The sequence below is a fragment of the Ornithorhynchus anatinus genome, chromosome 13 (genome assembly GCF_004115215.2).
Source record: "Ornithorhynchus anatinus isolate Pmale09 chromosome 13, mOrnAna1.pri.v4, whole genome shotgun sequence".
Taxonomy (NCBI): Eukaryota; Metazoa; Chordata; class Mammalia; order Monotremata; family Ornithorhynchidae; genus Ornithorhynchus; species Ornithorhynchus anatinus.
In genome coordinates this window covers 32214097-32236875 of record NC_041740.1, presented here as the reverse complement: position 1 = coordinate 32236875, position 22779 = coordinate 32214097, and the positions used below count along the sequence as shown (strand labels likewise).

General features: G+C 43.9%; 1 protein-coding gene across 1 annotated transcript in view; it reads right to left on the bottom strand.

The window, feature by feature from the left end:
• FRMD4A (FERM domain containing 4A) overlaps window positions 1-5445 on the bottom strand; it is a 250340-nt gene extending 244895 nt beyond the window's left edge. The window contains exon 1 of the mRNA XM_039913901.1: window positions 5180-5445. Coding sequence (XP_039769835.1) covers window positions 5180-5272 — 93 coding nt within the window. The 5' untranslated portion in view covers window positions 5273-5445. The remainder of the gene's footprint in view (window positions 1-5179) is intronic.
• Between the last annotated feature and the right edge of the window lie 17334 nt (window positions 5446-22779).

Here is a 22779-nt window from a genome sequence, read left to right as displayed (position 1 = left end):
GGACAATTACTGGAGGTTTTTGAGGAGTGGGGAAACATGAACTGAACACTTTTGTAGAAAAATGTCTGGGCAGCAGAATGAAGTATGTCCTGGAGTAGGGAGAAACAGGAGGCAGAGAAGTTAGCAAGGAGGTTGATCCAATAATCAAGGAGGGATAGGACAAGTGCTTGGATTAATGTGATAGCAGCTTGGATGGAGATGAAAGGGAGGATTTTGCGATGTTCTGAAGGTTGAACCAACAGGATTTACTGATAGGTTGAATATGTGGGCTAAATGAGAGAGAGGAGTCAAGGATAATGTCAGGATAATGGGCTTGTGAGACAGGAAGGATGGTAGTGCTGAAAAGTCATGGAGAGGACTGGGTTTGGGTGGGAAGATAAGGAGTTCTCTTTTTGACTAAAACGTGGGCTTTTTATACTGACAAAGAAGGGACAAGAGGAACCCCACCCCTGCCAGAGAATAGAGCAAATTGATCCCCACGCCTATGGAGAAAGCCAAGTTTAAGCAAACTACTTCATGGTCCCCAGCTTCCAAAAGTGATTGGCCAGTTCAACTTGAAGGAAGTTCATGGAACAAATAAAAAAATGATTAGTTCCCCCTGAAACTAAGGTCAAAATAGGCTAGCAGAATAGCGTGGGAAAACCTGCTTTGAATTTGGCCTGTGAACTCAGAGACCCAGTCACTGAAATTCCACGTTCTTTCTTCTCAAGAGGCCTATTTATAGACTGAACAAAACCATCCGCAGTATTAGAGGCCCGTGATAATAATACTTGTGATTATACTGATCTGCCTCGGCAGTTTCTCTGCTGCCTGCTTTCAACATTAATACAACCCCACTAAGAACTATTTCTGTGGTACGTGTTTCTCAGTTGGCTCAACCTTTTCAGCGAGAATATGCTCAGGACCTAATGTCTCAGGTGTTCCAGTCTACATTCTTGAGTTACTTAGTTTAGCAGCTGTGATAATTAAACCTTTTACAAAATAACAGACCCCAGAATACCAAACCAAATAGTGTGGGTGCAAGAACTCAGTTTTAAATTCCTTTTACAAAACACTCCTCTAGCAATATTTCACCCCTTCAGTTGTTTTTTCCTTCAACATAACCTTAAAGCGTTTCAGGCATGATACACTTTATTGAGTCTCAACGGCTCCACTCTCCCGAGGCCCAAACTGTGGCACCCAGAGTTGTGAATAAGGATGAGGTGGATGACGATTTAGTATGTGGGGGAAATGATATTCCCATGTCTCTTGGCCTGTAGAATGCTCTCATTTTATCCTTATATTTTCTCCATTTTACAGATGTGGAAACTGAAGAACAAAGGAGGAACTGATTTATCTGAGTACATACTTCAGAAGGGTGGCAGATCTGGGACTATAACTCAGGTCTCAATCAATAAATCAGTGGTATTTATTAAGTGCTTACCATTTGCAGAGCACTGTACTAAGTGCTTGGGAAACTACTATACAATAGAGTTGGGAAACACGATTTTTGCCTTCAAAGAGCTTGTATTCTAGCAGTCTCAATTCCCAGCCAGCCTCATGCCCTAGATCACACTGCCTCTATCCAGAATAGTCTGTTATTTCACTTATTTGAAATTACCAGTCAGTTCACTTTAACTGGATTAGTCAATCTTGGAGCAGCCAGACCAATGGTGATTTGAATCATTTTCTGCTCTCACTAGTGGTCACTCAATAAATGGTGTGACCAATTTGAAAAGTCTTTTCATGGGAATAAATGGATGACTTCATAAGAAGTTGTGCATTTTAAGAAAGTCACATCTATGCAAAACCAAGTATGATATTCATTACGGGCTATGGTTAATTAAACACAGTCCAGCCACATTTTGCTTATGCATCCTAGTGAGTTGGAGAAAGGATGAAGAGATCATGTTGCAAGGAACCTTCAACGATTAGGAGAAAATATGCAGTGTTTCTGCCAAGGGTACTTACTGGCCCCAAAGTGTGTTCACCACATGCAGAGAAACTGAGGTTGAAAAAGAAACAAGGAACCAGCTCTCTTGCTCTGCTCAGCTGTTTCCATGAAGCAGGTCTGAGAGGGTTAGGTCTTCTTTTCTTAGTGCCTGCTTTCAACGAAGCCCTAAGGTTCGAACCTCCATCCTCCTCCCCTGCTCCTCCATTTGCTAGAATTATCAAGGATCTGCCACCCACCGGATTTGGTTGGATTCGGAATACTATCTCATTTATCCTGCTTAACTGCTTTGTTCCTGATAGTAGGGGAGTCCTTGTGTACTTTTCAAGGGTTGTGTTGGGTTTAATCATTGATAAAAGCAGGAACCGTAACCTCAATCCTTCCTCTCCCTTATCTCTTCAAGGATGGCTCTAGGGCAGACTCTTCAGACTCTTCAGCAGACATGGGTGGGATTACTACTTTTATGGTTAAACTTTGTGGTGGAGAGGGGGGTTACATAAGCACTCGATAAATACCACTGATTGGCTGACTGACTAACCTTAACTAGCTCAGCTGAGGCCTTGACCAATCACCTGACATCCATTCAACTGGTTGACTTCCACTCCACTGCCCTCCCCTCGTCCCAAGATTGCCTAGATTTGATGAAATGTCAAATAATCTTGCTAATTGTCACTCAAGAAACATGAAAATATACAACATTCATGTTCAGCGATTGCCTTCTTTAGAGAAGAAGCCCATGCTGCCTTTCCTTCTCAGAAATACAGGATCTAGATGTACAAATTCTCCTAAAAGCAAGAGAATATAAAAGGCTCTAGTGGATGTGACTGTGTACCACATCATATTGTGATCAGTATCCTGGGTGTTGGAAAGTGAGATAGTATTCATATGGCACATCGGGCTTCTTTCATGGTATGATTGTCTATCTAACTTGTTAAAAGTAAGAATTACTATGTGGATCTAGTTAGTTAACTCTGGGGTAATCACACTCCACCCCAGGGTCAAATTATCCTTGGACACATCTCTACCTTAGATGATAATCTGGTTTGGGGTCCAGGATAGAAAATAGAACATAAATAGATATAGGTATGGGTGAGTGCTGGTGCATGCGCATATAGACATTCTTGTGCCATGATGCGTGTGCTGTTTGTCAGAACCTAAACATAAAAATGTCACTATGTAGGTATGTGTACAAAGTACTACATATACTACTGCATATGTGTATATTGACATAGCTCTGTGTATGTACATAGATATACATATACCCCTATATGTATTTATGTACATCAATGTGCCACTGTGTATATAAACATACCACTGTGTACACCTACATAACACACGTGTGTGTGTGTGTGTACACATATGCTACCATGGGAGGGTGTGTGTGTCTGGGGGGGGGGTGTATACACCATGTCTCAGATTTGGATTCCTGACAAACAATCATCACTGAGGGAAGAGGGTCTTGCCTTCAGCTGCAACTGGGCACTGGCAACTCAGTGAGGGAATAGAGCCTCGCTTGCTCCACTGGATTCTTGATTTGAAGTTAATTACTGGAGAAAGGTCCAAGAAAAAACTAGCCTTCAGGGGAAAATCCCCAAGAATGAATTTTATATCATTTAAAAAAAAAAGAATTCCTGGAGAAAACCCTCACCCTTCCTCTTCCAAATTCACTATCACTCAGGGTTGATGGAGGAGTGCAGGCTGCTCCTCCCTAGAAAACAATCTGTGGCAGCAGACACACACACCCACACACCCCACATCCCCACCCCACCCCAACATAAAAGGTGACATTAAAATCCAATTATTCCTTTTTAGTTAACTCTGGGGTTAAAAAAAACAACACAGCTTCGCCTGCTTTCTCTAGCTCAACTAATAGTCTCACACCAAAGCTGTGCAGAGATTTCACTGAAAAGTGTCATGCACACCTAGCCAAGGTTTGTTCTGCATGGGAATGTGTATGCATGCCTGATCGTATACATAACTACAGACATTAGATCAAATACCCCAGTGGTAGTTTATGAACCAATACGTTTCAAAATGTATTCAAAATGAAGCCCCCAGTAGAGCCAGAGTGCTTGGCTAGGAGGCGTCTATACAAATGAAAGTCAACCAATTCATCAATTTATCCACCTTCACAAGTTTCCTGCTAGCTGAAATTTCATTGTGATTTGGGCCTTCCTCTCACCCCTCATTAGTCTTCCCAAACCTCCAAATCACCAAGTGGTAAGTTGGCAAAAATGGGTCAGGTCCCTGTTCACTAGGGCATCTGAACCTCCCCAATATTTGCCAGGTTCCTTCACCCACCCATGGTACTCATTCCATCTTTTGGCTTCAAGATGCAGGAATCACTGCAGTCTTGACTCTCCCAGCCCTCAGACAGCATACAGTCTGGCTCGACTGATTCAGGCAGGGTCCTTCTGTGCTTATTAGGAGTCCTGGACCACCCCCGCGCCCCCCCACCTACCCACATACACACACACACACACACCTGGGAAACTGTGACCTCTTAGATCTTCAGGTGTGAGTTTGAGATCTCGTCAATCTGCTTGGCTTTATCTACTTCCCTTCCATCAGCTCCAATCATTTCCCCAGTCAAGGACAAATCATTATTGTTCTATTGGATCTTCTTTGCCATGGGCTACTCTAAGGTAAATATGTTTTCAGGAAATTAACATAACATTTATGCGGCAAACCCTAGAGTAATAAAAAAATCCCCAAATAACAGTTAATACATCTGAAAAATGAAAGACTTTTAATCAACCAGCTGAGCATTTAGAACCAACAAAGCTTCTTAACTTCTTGATCTCTTGGTCCGATGCCCGGGTCGAACAACGTCACTTAGCAGAGTAAATCTGCAGCCACGGGGGCCCCTAATGGGACACGATTCCATCAATATTTCAAGACATGCACTTTGGCCAGGGGCTCACATTTCTCGGGTCTCTCATTCTAGCAAGCAGTCTATTCTCGGTCCCCATACCTACTCTCAGGACCTCCTCCTCCTCATTCTCTGTCTCTTCCACTCAGTCCCCGATAAACAGCAGACAATGATCGTCATCTCAAACGACTCCATCTATCCCACGGGGGGAAGCGAAAACAACTTCTTCTCAAGTACCTTCCAGCCCCAGTAACTCAAATTTCTTATGGAAAGCATTACTATGAGGAGAGGCAGGGCTGGTTACAATTAAAACAAACATCTCCCTTGCTCTGGAGCATTTGATCGGTAAAGAACAACCTCCCCGCCACGTAGCTTACCCTCTCGGCGCTCCGTCTTCTCAGAGATCCATAGGGTATTTTTAACAAAAGTCTCTGGGTCTTACCAGGAGCCACTGCTGCTTGCACCACCATAGTGAACAACGCACAGTGAGTGTGAGTGTGCCTTGCTCAAAAGAGAGACCGGTTCCTCTAAACTTACAGTCTCCCAGAGATTTCCTAAATATCAAGTAACTGAGTGGGTTCTACTTCAGACCATATGAGTCAAGATGTGGCTTGTCTGAAGAAAATTAAAAAAAAAATCCGAGAGGAGGAAGAAGTAGTAAAAAAAAACCCACTCAAACCCTGTAACCTTAACAATGTGTCTGGAGCTGCATATCTGTAGCTTCCCTCTGTTTTTTCCCCAGGCAGTTGGCTCAGCAGGATTGCAATACCACAGAAGTGGAAGAATTAAAGCTGCTTGGGAGAATGGTCCAAAAATGTCAACCTCACTTCTTGTAGCTGCGGATGGTAACCAGGTCAGTTGCCTCATCAAAGCTCTATCATAGTTATTATACATATGGTCATGTGACTCCAGACCCCCTCTGGTTTGCTGTACAGTAAATCACATGTTCACCTTAAAATGAATATCTGGAGTTTCACCATCTGGTCTAGAGATTAATGTTAAATCCCACATTCAGATTTCACTCTACTGGACACAGGAAAAATATGCGAAGCCCAGTAACATAACAGACTGAGGCTTTAGGAAATCCTACAAGCTTCTCAGCCATAAATTACATGTTCTACCCCTTGGGAGAATTCATGCACATATACATGCCCTCTTTCCCGTGGCTTTGGTATTTGCAGGGGAAACGTGAATGGAAGACTGTGTGCAGTTTGAAGAGACTGAGAGGGAGGGAAAGAAGGAGGAAGAGAAGCTGACTTTTGTATGTTCTGTATGAATCAAATGTAATTTGCAATTTAGTACATTACGTGTTTCATTTTCTAAATGTTTGGGTTACAGGACATTTACTTTTATGTTCACCAATAAACATCAAAAAGCAACATTTGCCTTTACAAGCCTCTGAAATGCACTTTATGAGATCAGACTCATCTATCACAGTTACCTCTTTTATAATCTCATTGTACGATCAGATTTCATTCTCTAGTGGTTGCTGGGAGGAGGAACGTTTTTCATTTCTCTGCCGTTGACAGTCTTTATGATGATCCCCCTGCCAGCCTCACCTCCCCCACCCCACACCCCCAAACCGGATTACCCCACAGTGTCGGGGAATTATCCCCAAAGAGAAAGAGGTTGGATGATTCCCATTTTTCGGTATTTCATATATGCTATTCCCACTTCTAGTTCTTTTTAGAGGAGACTGGAATTTCTTTGAGATCAGTACTCCCTTGTTCTTTGGTTTCTATATGGAGTTCTGATATGTTTAGGGGGCTGCGTTTTATTTTCTCCCTAGAGACAACTCTCCAGCATAATGAAAAACTACAAGAAGGTTCTGTTTATTTCAAAAGCTAAAGGATGGGGGAGGGGAGTGGCAGAGGAAGAGAGATGGAGAGCTTGAGTTGAAAATGCATCTGGAAACTGACAAGTTAAAACACACACACACACATATACACAGGGGGAGAAATGAAATGTAGTCTGTGCTACATAGACTCACATTAAAAAGCAGTTACAGACAGCATCAACTTGATGTGGGAAATTCCAAATATATAACAATTGAGCTTTGTTCATAATCGTTTCCATATGTCCTGCTGGGGAGAGACAGAGAGGAAGGAAAAGATGGGAGCCTCTTAAACACAACTTGCATTGCTTCTTTAGAAAGATGGTTTAAGGTTACATCTTCCTTTTGCTCCTCCCCAGAAAAAAAAATCTGGACGGATACCGACTGATTTGATTTCATCAGCAAAAATAGCTTCTGCCGCAAATGCCAACCTGTGCTGTACCCTGTGAAATGTTTTAAATGGAAAAAAAAATCTTTTCTCCGTTTATCTTCCTCCTAACTGGGGATTCCTTTCAAGCAACCCCTGTCACTACCTCAAATAAGGACAAAAGACTTGATCAAAACAAGGTAGAAACCACTGCCGCTCTGAGGGAGCTCATAGCTCTCAGCACTTGAGCTTGTTTATTCTTGACCAAATGCCACTTCCTGTTTCCCAGGAGAAATGACCAGTTTCAATGGAGCTCGGGAATATTCCACACATGGTTCAGAGTGTGAACACTTTGATGAGTCAAGCAGAAATGCATTATAAACACATGAGTGCTATTCATTTTTAAAATATACAGCCAGAAGGGGGAGGGCAAGGAGGGGGAAAATACTGCACCCAACTCCTGGCCCAAACTGACAAAAAAAAAACAAAACCTAGCCCATTCCCCAATCAATCGTACTCACTGAGTGCTTACCGTGTGCAGGGCATTGTGGTAAGTGCTGCACGTACCCTGCCCACAACGAGCTTACAGTCTAGTTGGGGAGACAGACATTAATATTAAAAAATAAATGATGGATATGTACATAAGTGCTGCGGGGCTGTGGATGGGGGTGCTGGTGAATAAAGGGAGCAAGTCAGGATGATGCAGAAGGGAGTGGGAAAAGAGGTAATGAGGGTTTAGTCAGGGAAGAGATGTGTCAATAAGGCTTTGAAAGTGGGGAGACTAATCGTCTGTTGTATAGGAAAAGGGAGGCATTCCAGGCCAGCAGCAGGATGTGGGCGAGAGGTCAGTGGCCAGATGGATGAGATCGTGGTACAGTGAGTAGGTTATCATTAGAGGAAAGAGGTGTGTGGGCTGGGTTGTAGTAGGAGAGTAGTGAGGTGAGGTAGGAGTAGGCAATGAGAGAGTGCTTTAAAGCTGATGATAAGGGGTTTCTTTTTGAGGCAGAGGTGATGAACGACCACTGGAGGTTCTTGAGGAGTGGGGAAACATGGACTCAACTTTCCAAATAGCAGCTGTTTGGAGATCCTGATATGCTCATTCTCTTCACATTTCCTAACCAGCACAGCTGTGTTAAGATGAATATAGACAATTTAGTACCTTGCTAAACTAAGGCTGGTCGGCATATACCAATGTGTGCACCAACACATGCACACACGTTGAGAGATTGGAGGGGTCACAAACTGTTTTGGGATGTTGGCGATCGATCGATGGTATTTATTGAGCATTTATTTTGTGCAGACCATTGTACTAAGGGCTTCAGGAGGATTAACTGAGGAGGGCCTTCCTGGAGAAGATAAGCCTTAAACTGAGATTGAAAGGAGGGAACGGAAGTGGAATGATGCACCAGAATGGCCAACAGCAGATTGAGAGAAAAATGTTGCTGAGACTACATAATCCTTCTTGCCTGACATGGCCTTTACTTGCCATACTTATGCTTCAACTCTCTCCATAGCTGGAGCCCAGCCGATTCTTGTTCAGAACTTTTCCAACCTTATCGAACCTAAGCCACACCCACCAAAACCCAGGACCAGTAATGAACAGAGAATCAACCAAAATCTATTTCAGGAAAATGAATGGTGCCAACATGCCATTTGAATCAAATCAAATGACCACTAATTGCAGGATGGGAAAAACAGTGGTTTGGGGTAATGATGTGTCAGAGAGTTACCTTTTACAACACTGGAATTCAGACCTAAAAATTTTTCAGGCTGAGCAGAATCAACATATAAAAGAATTGATGTGTGTGTGTGTGCGCTTGTGTTTATATGTGTGTTTTCACATGCATGCACCCTATTTAGATTGGTGGGTCAATCCCAGGGTCCCATGGAGATAACTGGATGGAAATGAACAGGCCTGATGCTCAGTCAATACACTGCTTGTATTGTAAAACAATCGAAGTAAAATTTCCCCAGTTAAAGAGGCAACAAATTAAATCAAAATACAGAGAATCCAGGAAAACATCATCTTGATTTCTTATCTCTCTCCCTCCCTCTCCCTCCTCTCTGTTTTTGACAGTTCTCCAGAGTAGGTTTGAGCGCAGTGAAGAGGGAGAAGACTGAGTTGGGCATCTCAAAAAGTCAAATTGGAGCCTTGCCTGGTCAGGGCTGATGGTCACAAAGCCTACATCTGTGGCCCCGGCTCATTTCTGAAATGGCAAGAAGAGGACTAAATACTTAATTTGATGTTCTTTGTTTCAACTTTACTCCTCTAACCTGAGCAACAGTTAAATCTGCACTTACCTGGCCCTATGTAGTGCCACTTCTTCGTCCAGAACAGCACAAGCGTGGGCAGAGTCAGAAAATGACCATTTAAAGGAGCCATGCTCCCTTGAATAAGTCAGTCCTTCTTGCAGATTTTCAAATGTTGTGGTGCTGGGGGAACCATAGCACTACTTTCAAAAGATCTGTTACTCTGGGTCAGACAGGACCTGGAATGGGTCACGGTTGGCCCTAAAAAGTCTGTCCCATACAAGCATCTGTCTCAAATGTGAGAAGCAGCATGACCCAGTGGAAAGGGCATGGACCTGGGAGTCGGAGGATCTGGGTTCCAGTCCCAGCTCTGCCGATTACTTGCTGTGCAACCTTGACAAACTCAGTTTCTCTGAGCCTCAGTTTCCTCAGCTGTAAAATGAGGATTCGATACCTGTTCTCTTCTACTTAGACTGAGCACCATGTGGGATAGGGACGGTGTCCAATCTAATTAACTTGTACTTACCCTAGCACTTAGAACAGTGTTTGACACATAGTAAGAGCTTAACAAATACCATTTCAAAAAAAATACGACAGCTGCTCTAGATACCAATGCAGGAGGCTGATGAAATGCCTCATTCATTCAATTCAATCATATTTATTGAGCGCTTACTATGTGCAGAGCACTGTACTAAGTGCTTGGAATGTACAGTTCAGCAACAGATAAAGACAATCCCTGCCCAACAATGGGCCTCAAGAGGCAGCTTCCTGCCAACCAAACATTTAGCTAACTGAAGAATCGCCTCTCTTCTGTCCTTCTGGAGTCTGAAGGCAGACACGTGTGGTGTCGAGGAAAAGAACAGTGCTGCCTTCCTGGTCTGGCACAGATTTTCCCAAAAGATTCTCACAGATGAATGCTGCATTAATGGAGCACCGCAAACTTGGCATCCTGAGTGGCAGAGCAGCCTTATGGACGTGCTCATGAAATGTAACAGCATAATGGCAATGGTGACAAATCACTGAAATCCTGTAGACCGGAAGCTCCTCTGTAGGCTGTTAGCTCCTTGTGGGTGGGGATCATGTCTACCAATTTATTGTACTATGTTGTACTATCCTAAGCTCTTAGTGCAGTGTTCTGCACATAGTAAGCGCTCAATAAATACAATTGAATGAATATTGTGGATCGACCGATTGATATTTTAAACCCATAGTTCCCAATATCCTTGATCATGGCAGGGAAATGGAGGAACTCTTCCAAGGGCCAAGGCAAAACCTTCCCGCCCCACAGCACTTGTTTATATATCTACATATTTATTATTATATTTATTTTATTAATGATGCACATGCATCTGTAATTCTATTTATTTATATGGATGCTATTGATGCCTGTCTACTTATTTTGTTGTCTGTCTCCCCCCTTCTGGACTGTCAGCCCATTGTTGGGCAGAGATGGCCTCTATTTGTTGCCGAATTATACTTTCCAAGCGCTTAATACAGTGCTCTGCACACAGTAAGTGCTCAATAAATATGATTGAATGAATGAATGGGCCGGGAATGTGTCTGCTTATTGTTGTCGTGCACTCTCCCAAGCGCTTAGTACAGTGCTGTGCATAAAGTAAGCACTCAAAAACTACCACTGAATGAATGAGGATCATCTTCATCTTTTCACCCCTTTCTCAGCTCCACAGCACTTATGTACATATACATAATTTATTTATATTAATGCCTGTCTCTCCCTGTAGACTATAAGCTCACTGTGGGCAGGGAACATGCCTACCAACTCTGTCATACTGTACTCTCCCAAGTGCTTAGTAAATGGCTCTACCAAGGATTATTTCCCAGCTCTGGGCCAGATAGAGGGGCTGAAATGTTTCTCAGTTTAAAGGATCAGAGAAAAATCAGAAACCAAATGTAATTTTCTGGGGAGAGGCAGGGCTCTCTCATTCTGAATTGCTGTTGATATCATATCAGGGTTGGCAGGTCCATTTCATAGCCCAGTAGGATACTGGGGCCCAAGCCAGGCCTCTCAGACCCAGCTAGTCCAGAACAGGGATTGGGCCAGGGGGGTGAAGGGAAAAGGGGGAGGGAAGGGGAGAGAAGGAGAGAAATGTTCTGTCTAGCCTCTCCATTTTCATTACTGCCCAATTCAGTTAACCTGGGTGATTCCTGTCATTCCCTATTAAAACACTGGGCAACTGAAGTTAGACAAACACAAATACAGCTGACAGCTGAAATACTCTGCTAAGTAGATGGAATTCAGCTCAAACCTGAAATCCAACTGTTCTTGAAAGCTGATTTTTTTTTTTTTTTGCTGGCACCAAGACATTGCATAACAACGACATCATCACCCCGAGCACATGTGGAGCGACTAAAATTTCCCAGTTTATCAGTGAAAATGGCGTTTTAGGTTTCACTTCATTTTAACTAGCTCATTTTGTGGATAATGTTTCATTTATCCACAGAGAGGCAGCGCTTTTTGGAGTCTGGCAAAGGTTGGAGACAGGGCATAAGAGTAACTAAAACCTTTAAGGACAATTTTTCTCCCCACACATAGGACTGGGAGAAAATGACTTGGTCACTCAGCCGGGGAACTCTTCTCCCACTACTATTTATTCTCCAATTCCACTCCTTAAACCTAGAATGGTCTCATCTGTCCAACAAGCTGCTCACGAGGAACAGTCTCACCTGCTTGCAGTTGCTGTCTTTTTTTTTATTTTTATACCAGATCCCCAGTCGGCCCCACCCACACCTTGAAGGGAGGACAACATCCATCCAATTCCACCCTAAAGAAACCACCTCATCTCTCCAGGGATATCAAATCCCGACTGTTTTGTTCCTCTGAGGAGAGGAGCACTTAGAGAAGGGACCCTATCGTCTGCCAAACCTAGAACACAAAACAGATGGCCTGTGGTGATCATCAATTGAGAGGAAGCCCTTACTTCCAGGTGAGCCTGCGGTGAAAATTATCCAAAAAGTTCCAAAGGTGCAGATTGCCCAGGCTCCCACAGCTGGGAAACCTAGAGGGTGGAGGACCATGGTTTTTTGAAACAGAAGCTCTCTGGATGTGCCAGAGGGGATTTAGTAATGATAACAACAATAATAATAATTATGGTACTTGTTAAGCACTTATTATATGCCAAGCACTGTTCTATTATGGTACTTGTTAAGCACTTATTATATGCCAAGCACTGTTCTAAGTACTAAAGTAGATACAAGTTAATCAGGTTAGACACAGTCCCTGTCCCAGATTGGGCCCACATTCTTAATCCCCATTTTTCACAGATGAGGTGAGGCACAGAGAGGTAAAGTGATTTGCCCAACCCACACAGCAGACAACTGGTGGAGCTGGGATTAGAATCCCATGACCTTCTGACTCCCAGGCCTGTGCTTCATCCACAATACCATGCCATTTCTCTACCTTCCTGGGTCAAGTCCCTCTATTAAAGAGGCAGATTCCTTTTTCTCATTCTCTCCTTCCACACTGTAAGCTCCCTGTGGGCAGGGATCATGTCCACCAAATCTGTTGTACTGTACTCCCCAAACCACTTAGTACCGTGCCCAGCACCCAATAAGCACTCAATAAATACCACTGATTGATTGCGCTGTAAGCCCCTTGAGGGCAGGAATCGTGAACACCAACTCTCTTATATTGTACTCCCCTAAGCGCTTAGTACATTGCTCAATCAGCACCATTAATTGATTGACTGATCTGTACCCAGTGTGGGACTTGATACTGTCAAGCGCTCCACTGCCTTCCCCGGTACATGGCTGAATGGGGTCCTTGATTGCTGTGACACAGGTTAACGGACTGTTCTGCATTTCAGTAATAGCTTATTGCGTGTTCTATAGGGAGCGGTGTCATGTCCAGGTCCAAGGGAATCGATAAGGCCGCCAGGACATTTACATGATTAAGCGGATAATAAACTGCCCTAGGTGGGGTTGATGGAGTAGATTGGTTTTCCTTTTCAGCTCTTGTGCAAAACTCTCTTTCATGTGTTGTCACTTGTGGATGGATTTTGATAACTAGTATTGATTTGCCATGTTTATGAACTGCAGTGAGCACAGGGTAAACTGTGTAATTGCACCAACAATGGCAATATAAATAATGCTCTTATCTATGGAATTGACAGCCCAGGATTAGCTGAATATATAGCCTATATCTGAAGTGCAGCCAATGAACCGTTCAGTTTGGGCTTTGCCAAGGATTAGAATCTGTGTACAGTTGTATTGGGCAGACGGGGCGGGTCACAGCTTGGACTTTTTCATTTGTGTCTAATTTTCCTACTTCTTTTTTCCAGAAACCGAAATTTAGCATGCCATTTCCTTCTGCAATATGATTCCTTCTGCTTTACATATTTCCCCAACCTTCAGAGCATGTCTGCTCCTGCATCAAGTGATGAAAAGTGCTACCTCAGTAACGGCCAAGAAAGAACCACTCTTTTGGACCCAAGGGACACAAAATAATTAGAGCTTTGCCTGCACACGCTTGGGGAACTAAATGAGGCCTCTAATTTGCATAAGGGATTAAAAAGTCTGATTCAAGTGTCTCTTTGCTCTCAAGAATCAGGAGTCCTTTAGAAAGTTGCCAGGAACTTGGAGTTAACTAACAGGAAATCGATTCTTTATCACATTTATGGAACATCGAAAATCTGCAATAGGCTAAACCTAGTCCATAATTATACGTATGACCCTCAAATCAATATTTATATAACTTAATAATCCATTTTCTTCTGCACATCAATAATAGAAGGAGTAATGGAACAACCAGTAGTTGGGGTGCACTGTTGTGCGGAACTGTTCCGCACTAGTTGTGCAAAAGTAAAGAATAACAAAGTGACACATTACCTACCCATAAGGAGCCCCCAGGCTGATAGACACAAAGATTAAAAAAAATATTTACAACATGGTCAAAATCAGTACTCTGAGTGGACACACAGATGAGGTATATTGGATGGACTAGTTCTGATTTGCTTTTAAAAAAACATTAGTCTTAAAACCACTTAGATCACTAGAACGGTTATTTCATCTATCTAGTCAAAGCAGCCCTCACATGGAACTTCACATGATTTTCCCAAATATAATAATAATGATGATGGTATTTGTTAAGCACTTTCTACGTGCGAAGCAGTGTTCTAAGCATTGGGGTGGGGATACAAGGTGATCAGGTTGTCCCACGTGGGGCTCACAGCCTTAATCCCAATTTTACAGATGAGGTAATTGAGGCACAGAGAAGTTAAGTGACTTGCTCAAAGTCACACAGCTGACAAGTGGCGGAGCAGGGATTAGAACCCACGACCTCTGACTCCCAAGCCCATGCTGTTTCCACTAAGCCATGTTGCTTCTAAAAGACCAAGACCAACATAAGTAAAACTTTACTATTTAGACTAAAAAGAGACAAAATTTGAGTAACAAGAAGATCATGGTGTGATGGAAGCAGGATAAAGGCACAGCCAAGTTGGCTGCCAGGGGTGATACTCATGCATTGGCTGATCCATGTGACTTCATGTAAGCAAGCAGATCTTCCTTCTATCTTCCTTTCAAATGCTGGTGGGTACACTGCCTTGGGGTATTGTACAAAGGAGAAGGCACCCACTGGCAAAGTTATGCCTTATTCCCAGATGCTATTCTTGACTGTGACAAAAACTTGCTCTGTGACTTGAACCAAATCTCTACTTTTCTGAGCCTCTGTTTCTTCATCTAGAAAGTGGAAATAATTTTACATTCCCTTTCAGGGGGGTAAGGTTGTCAGTGGAAAGGGAGGGAGAGGGACAAATAAATGACAATTTGACAGCTCTTTGGAAAAGTGAAAACGTATAAATTCAAGGTGGAATCGCTAGTACCATATTTACTGTTATAACTACCTCAATTTTTCTGCATAACTTTTGCAACTCCAGAATAGGGGAGGGGCTATAACACAGAGCCACATAATGACAGTCTACCAATAAGAGATGCAGAAAAGAAAGGAGAAGAAAAAAGAGAGGAAAAAGGGAAGGGCAAGAGCACTTCTTTTCTGTTGCACACTCACGGGTGTTGTATAAAGTAGGCCCTCAATGAATTAACACTTTGTCTCTTTTACTCTTGCTACCCTGGAGATCTCACCTCTCAGGGGAGAAATGCTCTCTGTGATGTGAACCCAAACGGGAGCACCAGTGTGGTGATCTCCTTCTCTTCATCTTACCACAGCACGTGCATGCGTCAATCCTGAAACTCCGACCTTTCTCATCTTCCTACCAAGGTGTTCCACCACAAAAATCAAGAGGCGGGGAGGTGTAGAGGTAGAATTTGGCTAAGGAGGCAATTATACAAGGAAATACGGTATTTCTCCTCTTTACCTCTCTCCCCCAGCCCCTAAGGCCTCCTTCTAGTGAGACCAGAGGATGTTTGAAGAGGGTGTCCCAGGAACATCCTCAGAGCCACCCTACAAGGACACTTCTGCCCGGGTCTCAAGGGAAAGGCATGACCGAAGGCTGGACTGGCCCTCAGAGGACTCCTCTCTGCACCAGCATAAAAACAACAACAATAATAGTAATAATAACACTAATTGTAGTATTTGTTAAGAGCTTACTAGGTGCCAGGCCTAAGGTCATACTGCAGACGAGTGGCGGAGCTGGGAGTAGAAGTCAGGTCTTCTGACTCCCCAGTTTTTGCTTTTCCACAAGACCATGCTGTTTGAAGACAGGTATTAAGTCAACCCCCAGCATTTTCCCCTCCAGGCAAAACAACTCCAGATCCTTTCAACTTTCCTTCCAGGATCTAGTTTCCAGTCCTTTAATCATTTCTGCCCCTATTCTCTGGACTCTCTCCAGTTCCTTCTTAGCCATATCCAGAATGTGTTGACGGCAATGGAAAACAATACTCAGGGAGCAATTAAAATTTCACTTTACCAAAAGATTCCTGAAGGACCCCAAGATTCATCCCAGATGGCTGCCAGATGCAGAGCTCGGCTATGGCCTCTGGGCACTGAAGGAGAGAGGGAGGGTCCAGGATTGCCTTCAGACGGGTGGCAATGGAGAGCTGTGGATGGGAAGGCAAGCTTTGTGCCCATGGGACTGTGGGTAGCTAACTGGTGGTTGTGTGACAGAACTGCTGCATTTCTCAATCAATCACTTAATGGTATTTATTGAATGCTTACTGTCTCCAGAGCACTACTCTAAGCATTTGGGAAAGTATAATACAGCAGGTTGATAGAGGAGTGGAGCTGACAAGGAGGGGAGCAAATAAATGACCAAATTTATGTGAAAGTGCTGTTAGCTCCAGGGAGCTAACAGTCTACAAGGGGAGACAGACATTGAAATATACATAAGGGAAATAGCAGAGTATATATTTGCATAAGTACTCTCCCTAACCCTTATCTATTGTAATGTCCGGCTCCCCCTTGTAGATTCTAGGTTCCTTGTGGGCAGGGGTCATATCTACCAAGTCTGTTGTAGTGTACCTTCCCAAGCACTTAGTACAGCGTCTTTCACAGAAAACACTCAATAAATATCACGGGCTGATTCCGTGGAGATTGGGTTGAAGATCCTAGTGCTTAAGGTATACATGGCCAAGTCGATAATCGATGTAGTGGGGAGGATGGATAGGAGAAATAAGGGCTTAGTTAGGGAAGTCCACTGGGAAGAGATACGATTTTGGGGAGGTTTTGAAGGTAGGCAGACTGGTGGACTGTCTGATGTGAAGGGAGAGGGAGTTCCAGTCTAGTAAGCGCTTAACAAATACCATAATAATAATAACTCTTATTATTATCAGATATGGCATCCCTGGCTCCTTTCTCTGGTTCCCTCCAGCCCAGTGTAGTGCTGTTCCCCTGCATTCAGGTTCAGAGCTCCAGTGGAGTTTGTCAGGGAGATTCTGAGCAGAACGTAGGGGTGTGTTAAACTGAGGCACTGAAGTGGAATTGTGCTTCTCCATGACACTGGTTAATTGGACAAATAGCAAAAATGAGTTTCAAGAATGATTCAGAAGCAGCATAACGTAGTGGAAAGAACACTGGCCTGGGAGTCAGGGGGCCTGGGTTTTTTATCCTAGCTCCACCATTTGTCTCCTGAGGGACCTTGGGCAAGTCAAATAACTTCTCTGTGCCTCGGTTCCCTCATTTACAAAAATGGGAATTCAATACCTGTTCTCCCTCCTATTTGGGCTGTGAGCCCTCTGTGGGACCTGATTATCTTGTAATAATAATAATCTTGGTATTTGTTAAGCACTTACTATGTCCCAAGCACTGTTCTAAGCGCTGGGGTAGATACAAGGTAATCAGGTTGTCCCACGTAGGGCTCCCAGCCTTCATCCCCATTTTACAGATGAGGTAACTGAGGCACAGAGAAGCTAAGTGACTTGCCCAAGGTCACACAGCTAACAAGTGGTGGAGCTGGGATTAGAACCCATGACCTCTGACTCCCAAGCCCGGGCTCTTTCCACTGAGCCATGCTTAATAGGTGTTTACTATGTTCCAAGCACTGTAACAAATATCACAATTATCATTACTATCATCCATAGAAAAGCTCCCCTTGCCTAAGGGCCTACTTTGATCATTCATTCTCGGTTCATTAATAAAGTGACAGAAGCCCCCTACCTTCAACCTGGAAGCTTCTAGAACTCCACCTCCACCTCCTGTATCACTCACATAGACACCTCCCCACTCACCCACCCCATCTTCCTCTCCAATTTAAATAGATGGACTAAGCCCATTGGTGGGTAGAGAGGAAGTCATCCAAGCCCACGTTGCCCATGGCAACATAAAAGATGCTGATCTGTGGGGGTGTCAATCGTGGATTTCCTGCCAGTGCTAAAATGGACTTACTTAATTTGAGGAAAAATGATTTCAACAGGATTAAAAAAAAAAAAAGACCCAGACTCTGCCGTCTGCCAAAACAAACGGGGCCCTGAAGACGTTCCCAAAAAGGCCCCCAATTAGCCAAGGAAAATAGTCTCTACTCCAAAACCCCCTCCAGAGATGTGAGGCAGACTGGCTTAGCTTCAAAATGTAAGTGAGAGCTCCTTCAGGACAGCCCCGATGTAGGCACTGGAGTATTTCTCCTGTGTAACCGCCCACATTTTTCACACTGTCTGGAGCTTTCAAAACCAGTGTCTATTCCCCAGAAGCCATCTACACAAAACCTTGAGAAAGGAGTCTAGCTTGGCTACTGTGGAAAGGAGTGGGGGAAATGAAGAGAGAAAGAAGGGCTTTTGGGGATCCCATCTCCATGGACCATGTGGACCAAGAGGTCCTCATCAGCTGTTTGTCAAAACCTAGCAGCACCAAGACAATTTTTGAGGAACACTGATAATCTGCTAAACTCTGTTGAGGCAAACTGTCTTTTGGGGATATCCCTTGACCACCTTCCTAAAAAATATGGGGGAAGGTCCAGCTGTCCAGAATTCATCAGCCTGTCACTACCTTTCAAGCACTTGATATTCACCTGACCCTCTGCCCTGCAGCACTTACATAGACAGCTATAACTCATTTGTATTAATATCTGCCTCCCCCTCTAGACTGTGAGCTCACTGTGGTGAGGGAGCTAGTCTACCAGCTTTGTTCCATTGTACTATCCCAAGCACTTAGTATAACACTCTGGACCCAGCAAGTGTTCAGTGAATACCACTGATGGATTAAATGCTATTTATCGAATGATTGTCACTGACAAAAAAACTCCCTCCACCCCCATTGCCTCAATGAAGCTAACTTCTAATTTGCTTCTGAATCGGGTTTTGAGCTGCTCTTTGCGGGATTTCCTACACCAATCAGGCAGTGGAGTGCATTGGTTAGTAGTAGTAATAGTTAAGCATTTACTACGTTCAGAGCACCATAATAAGTGCTGGTAAAGAATATACAGGTGGGAGTTAGACCCGATCCCAGGGGCTCACAGTCTAAGAAGGGCTGAGTTAGAGTGATAAGGACTGCGGTAAAGAACTGCAAGTCCAGATGCATTTATCCCCGTTCTGAATAGTTCAGGTTGGCTATGAAACCGCCACCTACTTACAAACACATCCATGAGCAGGTGTTCCAGCGTCGCCTCAAAGTCTTCCAGTTTGGCTGCTAGAGTCATGATGCTGCTCTCTCCGAGCCGGCTGGCAAGCCCAGCCCACAGGTTTTCTCAGCTCAGAAAGGATCCGCCACCCTAGGCTGTCTACATCAAATGTGGTTTCAGACTACAGCTCCTGCTACTCTTACTGCTGGAAAGAAGTCACTACTGTCCAACGGCACATCTCAACTTGGGCAGATCGCTCCGGCTCAGGACTTTCCAACCAAAGAAATCTGCTATAACAGCACAGAAGGACCAAGCAATTCCATAGACGCAGAACCTCGTCACTGGCGGGAGAATCTACTGGCTGTCTCCCTCACGGTTTGGGGGCTGGGGTGAAAAGCAGAAAGCCTCAGCAGTGAGCAGAGAGAGGAAGAGCCCAAAAAGGAAAGCAAGGTGGAAGAAAGAGAGCAAAACGGGGAAGAGAGTGAGATGGAGAAAAGAGCGGGAGTGGGGAAAAAATTGGAATTGAGCGTCTGACTCTGACATATTTATAGGGCCACATGTTTTTGACTCTCGTCTGTTTCTCGGTTCATTTCTGACCTTTCGTGGATGGCCAGGCACACTGGAGTGTATTGTAGAGCAGGGATAGTGGGGCCTACAGAACTTGGCTGTGACCACTGTTGGGGCAGTTCACACAGAATCCCCTTCAATAGTTCTTTGTGGAAAACATATCAGCCCCTGTTCTGTACATGGTGACCGAAGAGAACAGAGTCATGTAAAATACAAGGAAATGAAAGTTGGTGGGGAGGGGAAGGGGAGAGTACTAATTTTTTCCTCCAAATATTAATAGATCCTGGACACTCTCCCCGACTTTTGTTCCAAAATAGTAGATAAACAAAATAAAAGAGTACAATTTGATGTCTAGAGCTCAGGCTATGATCACTTAAAAAAGAGAAGGAACAAAATCAAGAATAGCCTTTTTCATTTTCTGACCATAAAGTAAGCTATTTATAGCCCATGAAAGACCAGCATGGGGGGCATTTTTTTGAAGCATGAGAAAATCTTTCAGTTTTAAAAAGACTGACTTGTCTAGCCTGGAGTCCTGCTTGCAGATGGCAGGAAGAATCCTTTTGCATCTTAAATTCCATGCTGAAAAATCCCAAACCATTTCTTCAACTTTCCCCACACTGCCTCCGGGAATCACTTTGACCCCCTCAGCTACACCAAGGAATAGTGTGAGTTGCCAAAAAGCAAGAATATACGATCCAAGTGAAACGGGAGGAGGAATTTGTTGAGAGACAGACCATCTGGCGGGATGATGTTTTGCCAAGTCGGTATCAGAGATTTTTCAGATGTACCTGATGAAACCCCAAATCTCCCCTACACTACCACTTTCTACTCATTTCTCTTTTATTAAACATGAGATCCAATCTTACAGGGTCTAGCATTTCAAGTTAAGCTAAATAAGCACTAGGCCACCCCCAAGGGGAAAAACATGCTTCCAAAAAAAATCTCACTCTGCATTAGTTATAAGAGCAGAAGTCTGTTGGAGCAGTTCAGCCTGCTCGTCAGACAGAAGCTATATCAAAATGTTCTAGGAGTTAGAGTTGCTCTAATGAATGCAGATGAGGTTCAGGAACCAGGAAGGGGCTGATGACAGGTGTCTCTTCTTGACAAGGAAAGTGGGTCAGGTAAGACTTGATGAATGACTACTTCTTCAATAACCAATAAACCAGCATTGTGTCTTATTTCCCTGTTGGACAAACTCCTATCCAAGAATCTCCACGGTGGAGAATGGATCTGCCACCCTGAAGACAATTTCTCTCATCAGTTTCCAGAACTGACTTTGCCAAGAGGGTGCCATCTTTCCTGAATGGCTGGGCAAACATTTTATGATTGATCGGAAGCCCCCTAAAGAGGGGGGCAGGGGCATCATTTCTAAATAAGAAGTAGTGGCATCAGGACTTACTGAACACCTGTGTGCAGAGTGCTGTCCTAGATGTCTGAGAGCTTGCCTAAAAGGAGAAGACACATTCCCAAACCAAAAGGCACGGGTGAGAGAAAGCACTGGGGTAAACCTCTCATCTCTGGAGGCATCAAGATCTTGGTGGTCTTCAAGAGCTCTTCCATGCCTCCCTGTTGATTACTTGTTAATAAAAAGGTCGAAGCTAATTGTGAATCACCACAGGATCCCTGATTCAAAACCCTCCCAAAGCCATGTACTTCCAGGATGGAATATATCTACTGGGCTTGCCACGTTGATACCACGCCCCTGGAGAAGCCCCAAAGTGTCGAAAAGCAGTGGCCCCCACTTCAGTCGTGATAGTAATAACGTTATTAATTAAGCACTATATGCCAAGCCCCCTAGACTGTGAGCTCAATGTGGGCAGGGATTGTCTCTCTTTATTGCTGTATTGTACTTTCCCAAGCGCTCAGTACAGTGCTCTGCACACAGCAAGGGCTCAATAAATATGATTGACTGAATGAGTGAATGAAAGCACTGGGAAATAAGTGTGCAGGTGAGCTATACACACCATCAAGCTCATGGGCTACAAAAGTCCATGTCTCTACTTTTAAACAGAAATGCAGGATACTGAAAGTTCCAGGCTGATCTAATTAAAATACACCCTCTGATGGCCACAAAGATAGATATCTATCTTGCTCAGTCCATAATGCTCCCACTGTCTGCCTTAGCTTTCTCTGTAGTACAGACATGTTAATTTAAAGGTTTCTTTCTATAAGACCCTTGACGGACTGGTACTATGTTATGCTGAGGGCAATGATTATCAAGCTCACCATGCTGGCAGTGTTTTCAGGCTCCCTCCTCCTCGAGCCACGTTCTAACATGGGCCAAATTAAGACAATGCATCTTGTCTTCCGCAGCCCACAGTGAGTTTTAGATTTGACAGCATCACAGAAGGGACCACAGGGCCTGCCTTCCCCATCCCCACGTTCCCTGCCCATTCATTCGGATGAATTTCCAGATTATTTCAAAATCAACAGAGAAGGAAAATCGTGTCAGGCACTCACACAACAGACCCATGCCCCTCCGCCCTTTTACAAACACGCACAGCCAACCCGCGGCAACAAATTGTACAAAATTACTTGTCTGCTCTTCTCTCAACCCAGATACTTCAACTTGGAGCTAAAGAACCTTGGGCGAAGGACCATCAATCAGCCAGTACTTGCTCCTTCCACTACACCTGGTTTCCAAGAGTTCAAAGCCACTGGAAGCTATACAGATGCCTAAGATATTTCTTCAAGTAAACATCATCTACAGTGTTCTGGAGGGGATGAACCCAAAAAGGTGATTTCTCCATGGCAAAAGGCATGCAAGATGCCACTCTTTCCCCACAATGGGAACTACAGACAGGGAAGGGAGGAATGAGATGGGAGACCCTCAGAATGCATACGATGAGGGTCCTGGTTGTATCCCATATTCATGAATCATACCCTCCAATTCAAGAAGCTTTTCAGTCGGGGTGACAGTCAGGGGTTGTGAGTAGAGTCGTAAAAGTAGTAGTAACGTTTATCTCTCCTGAAGTTCCTATCTTCAATTCCTTC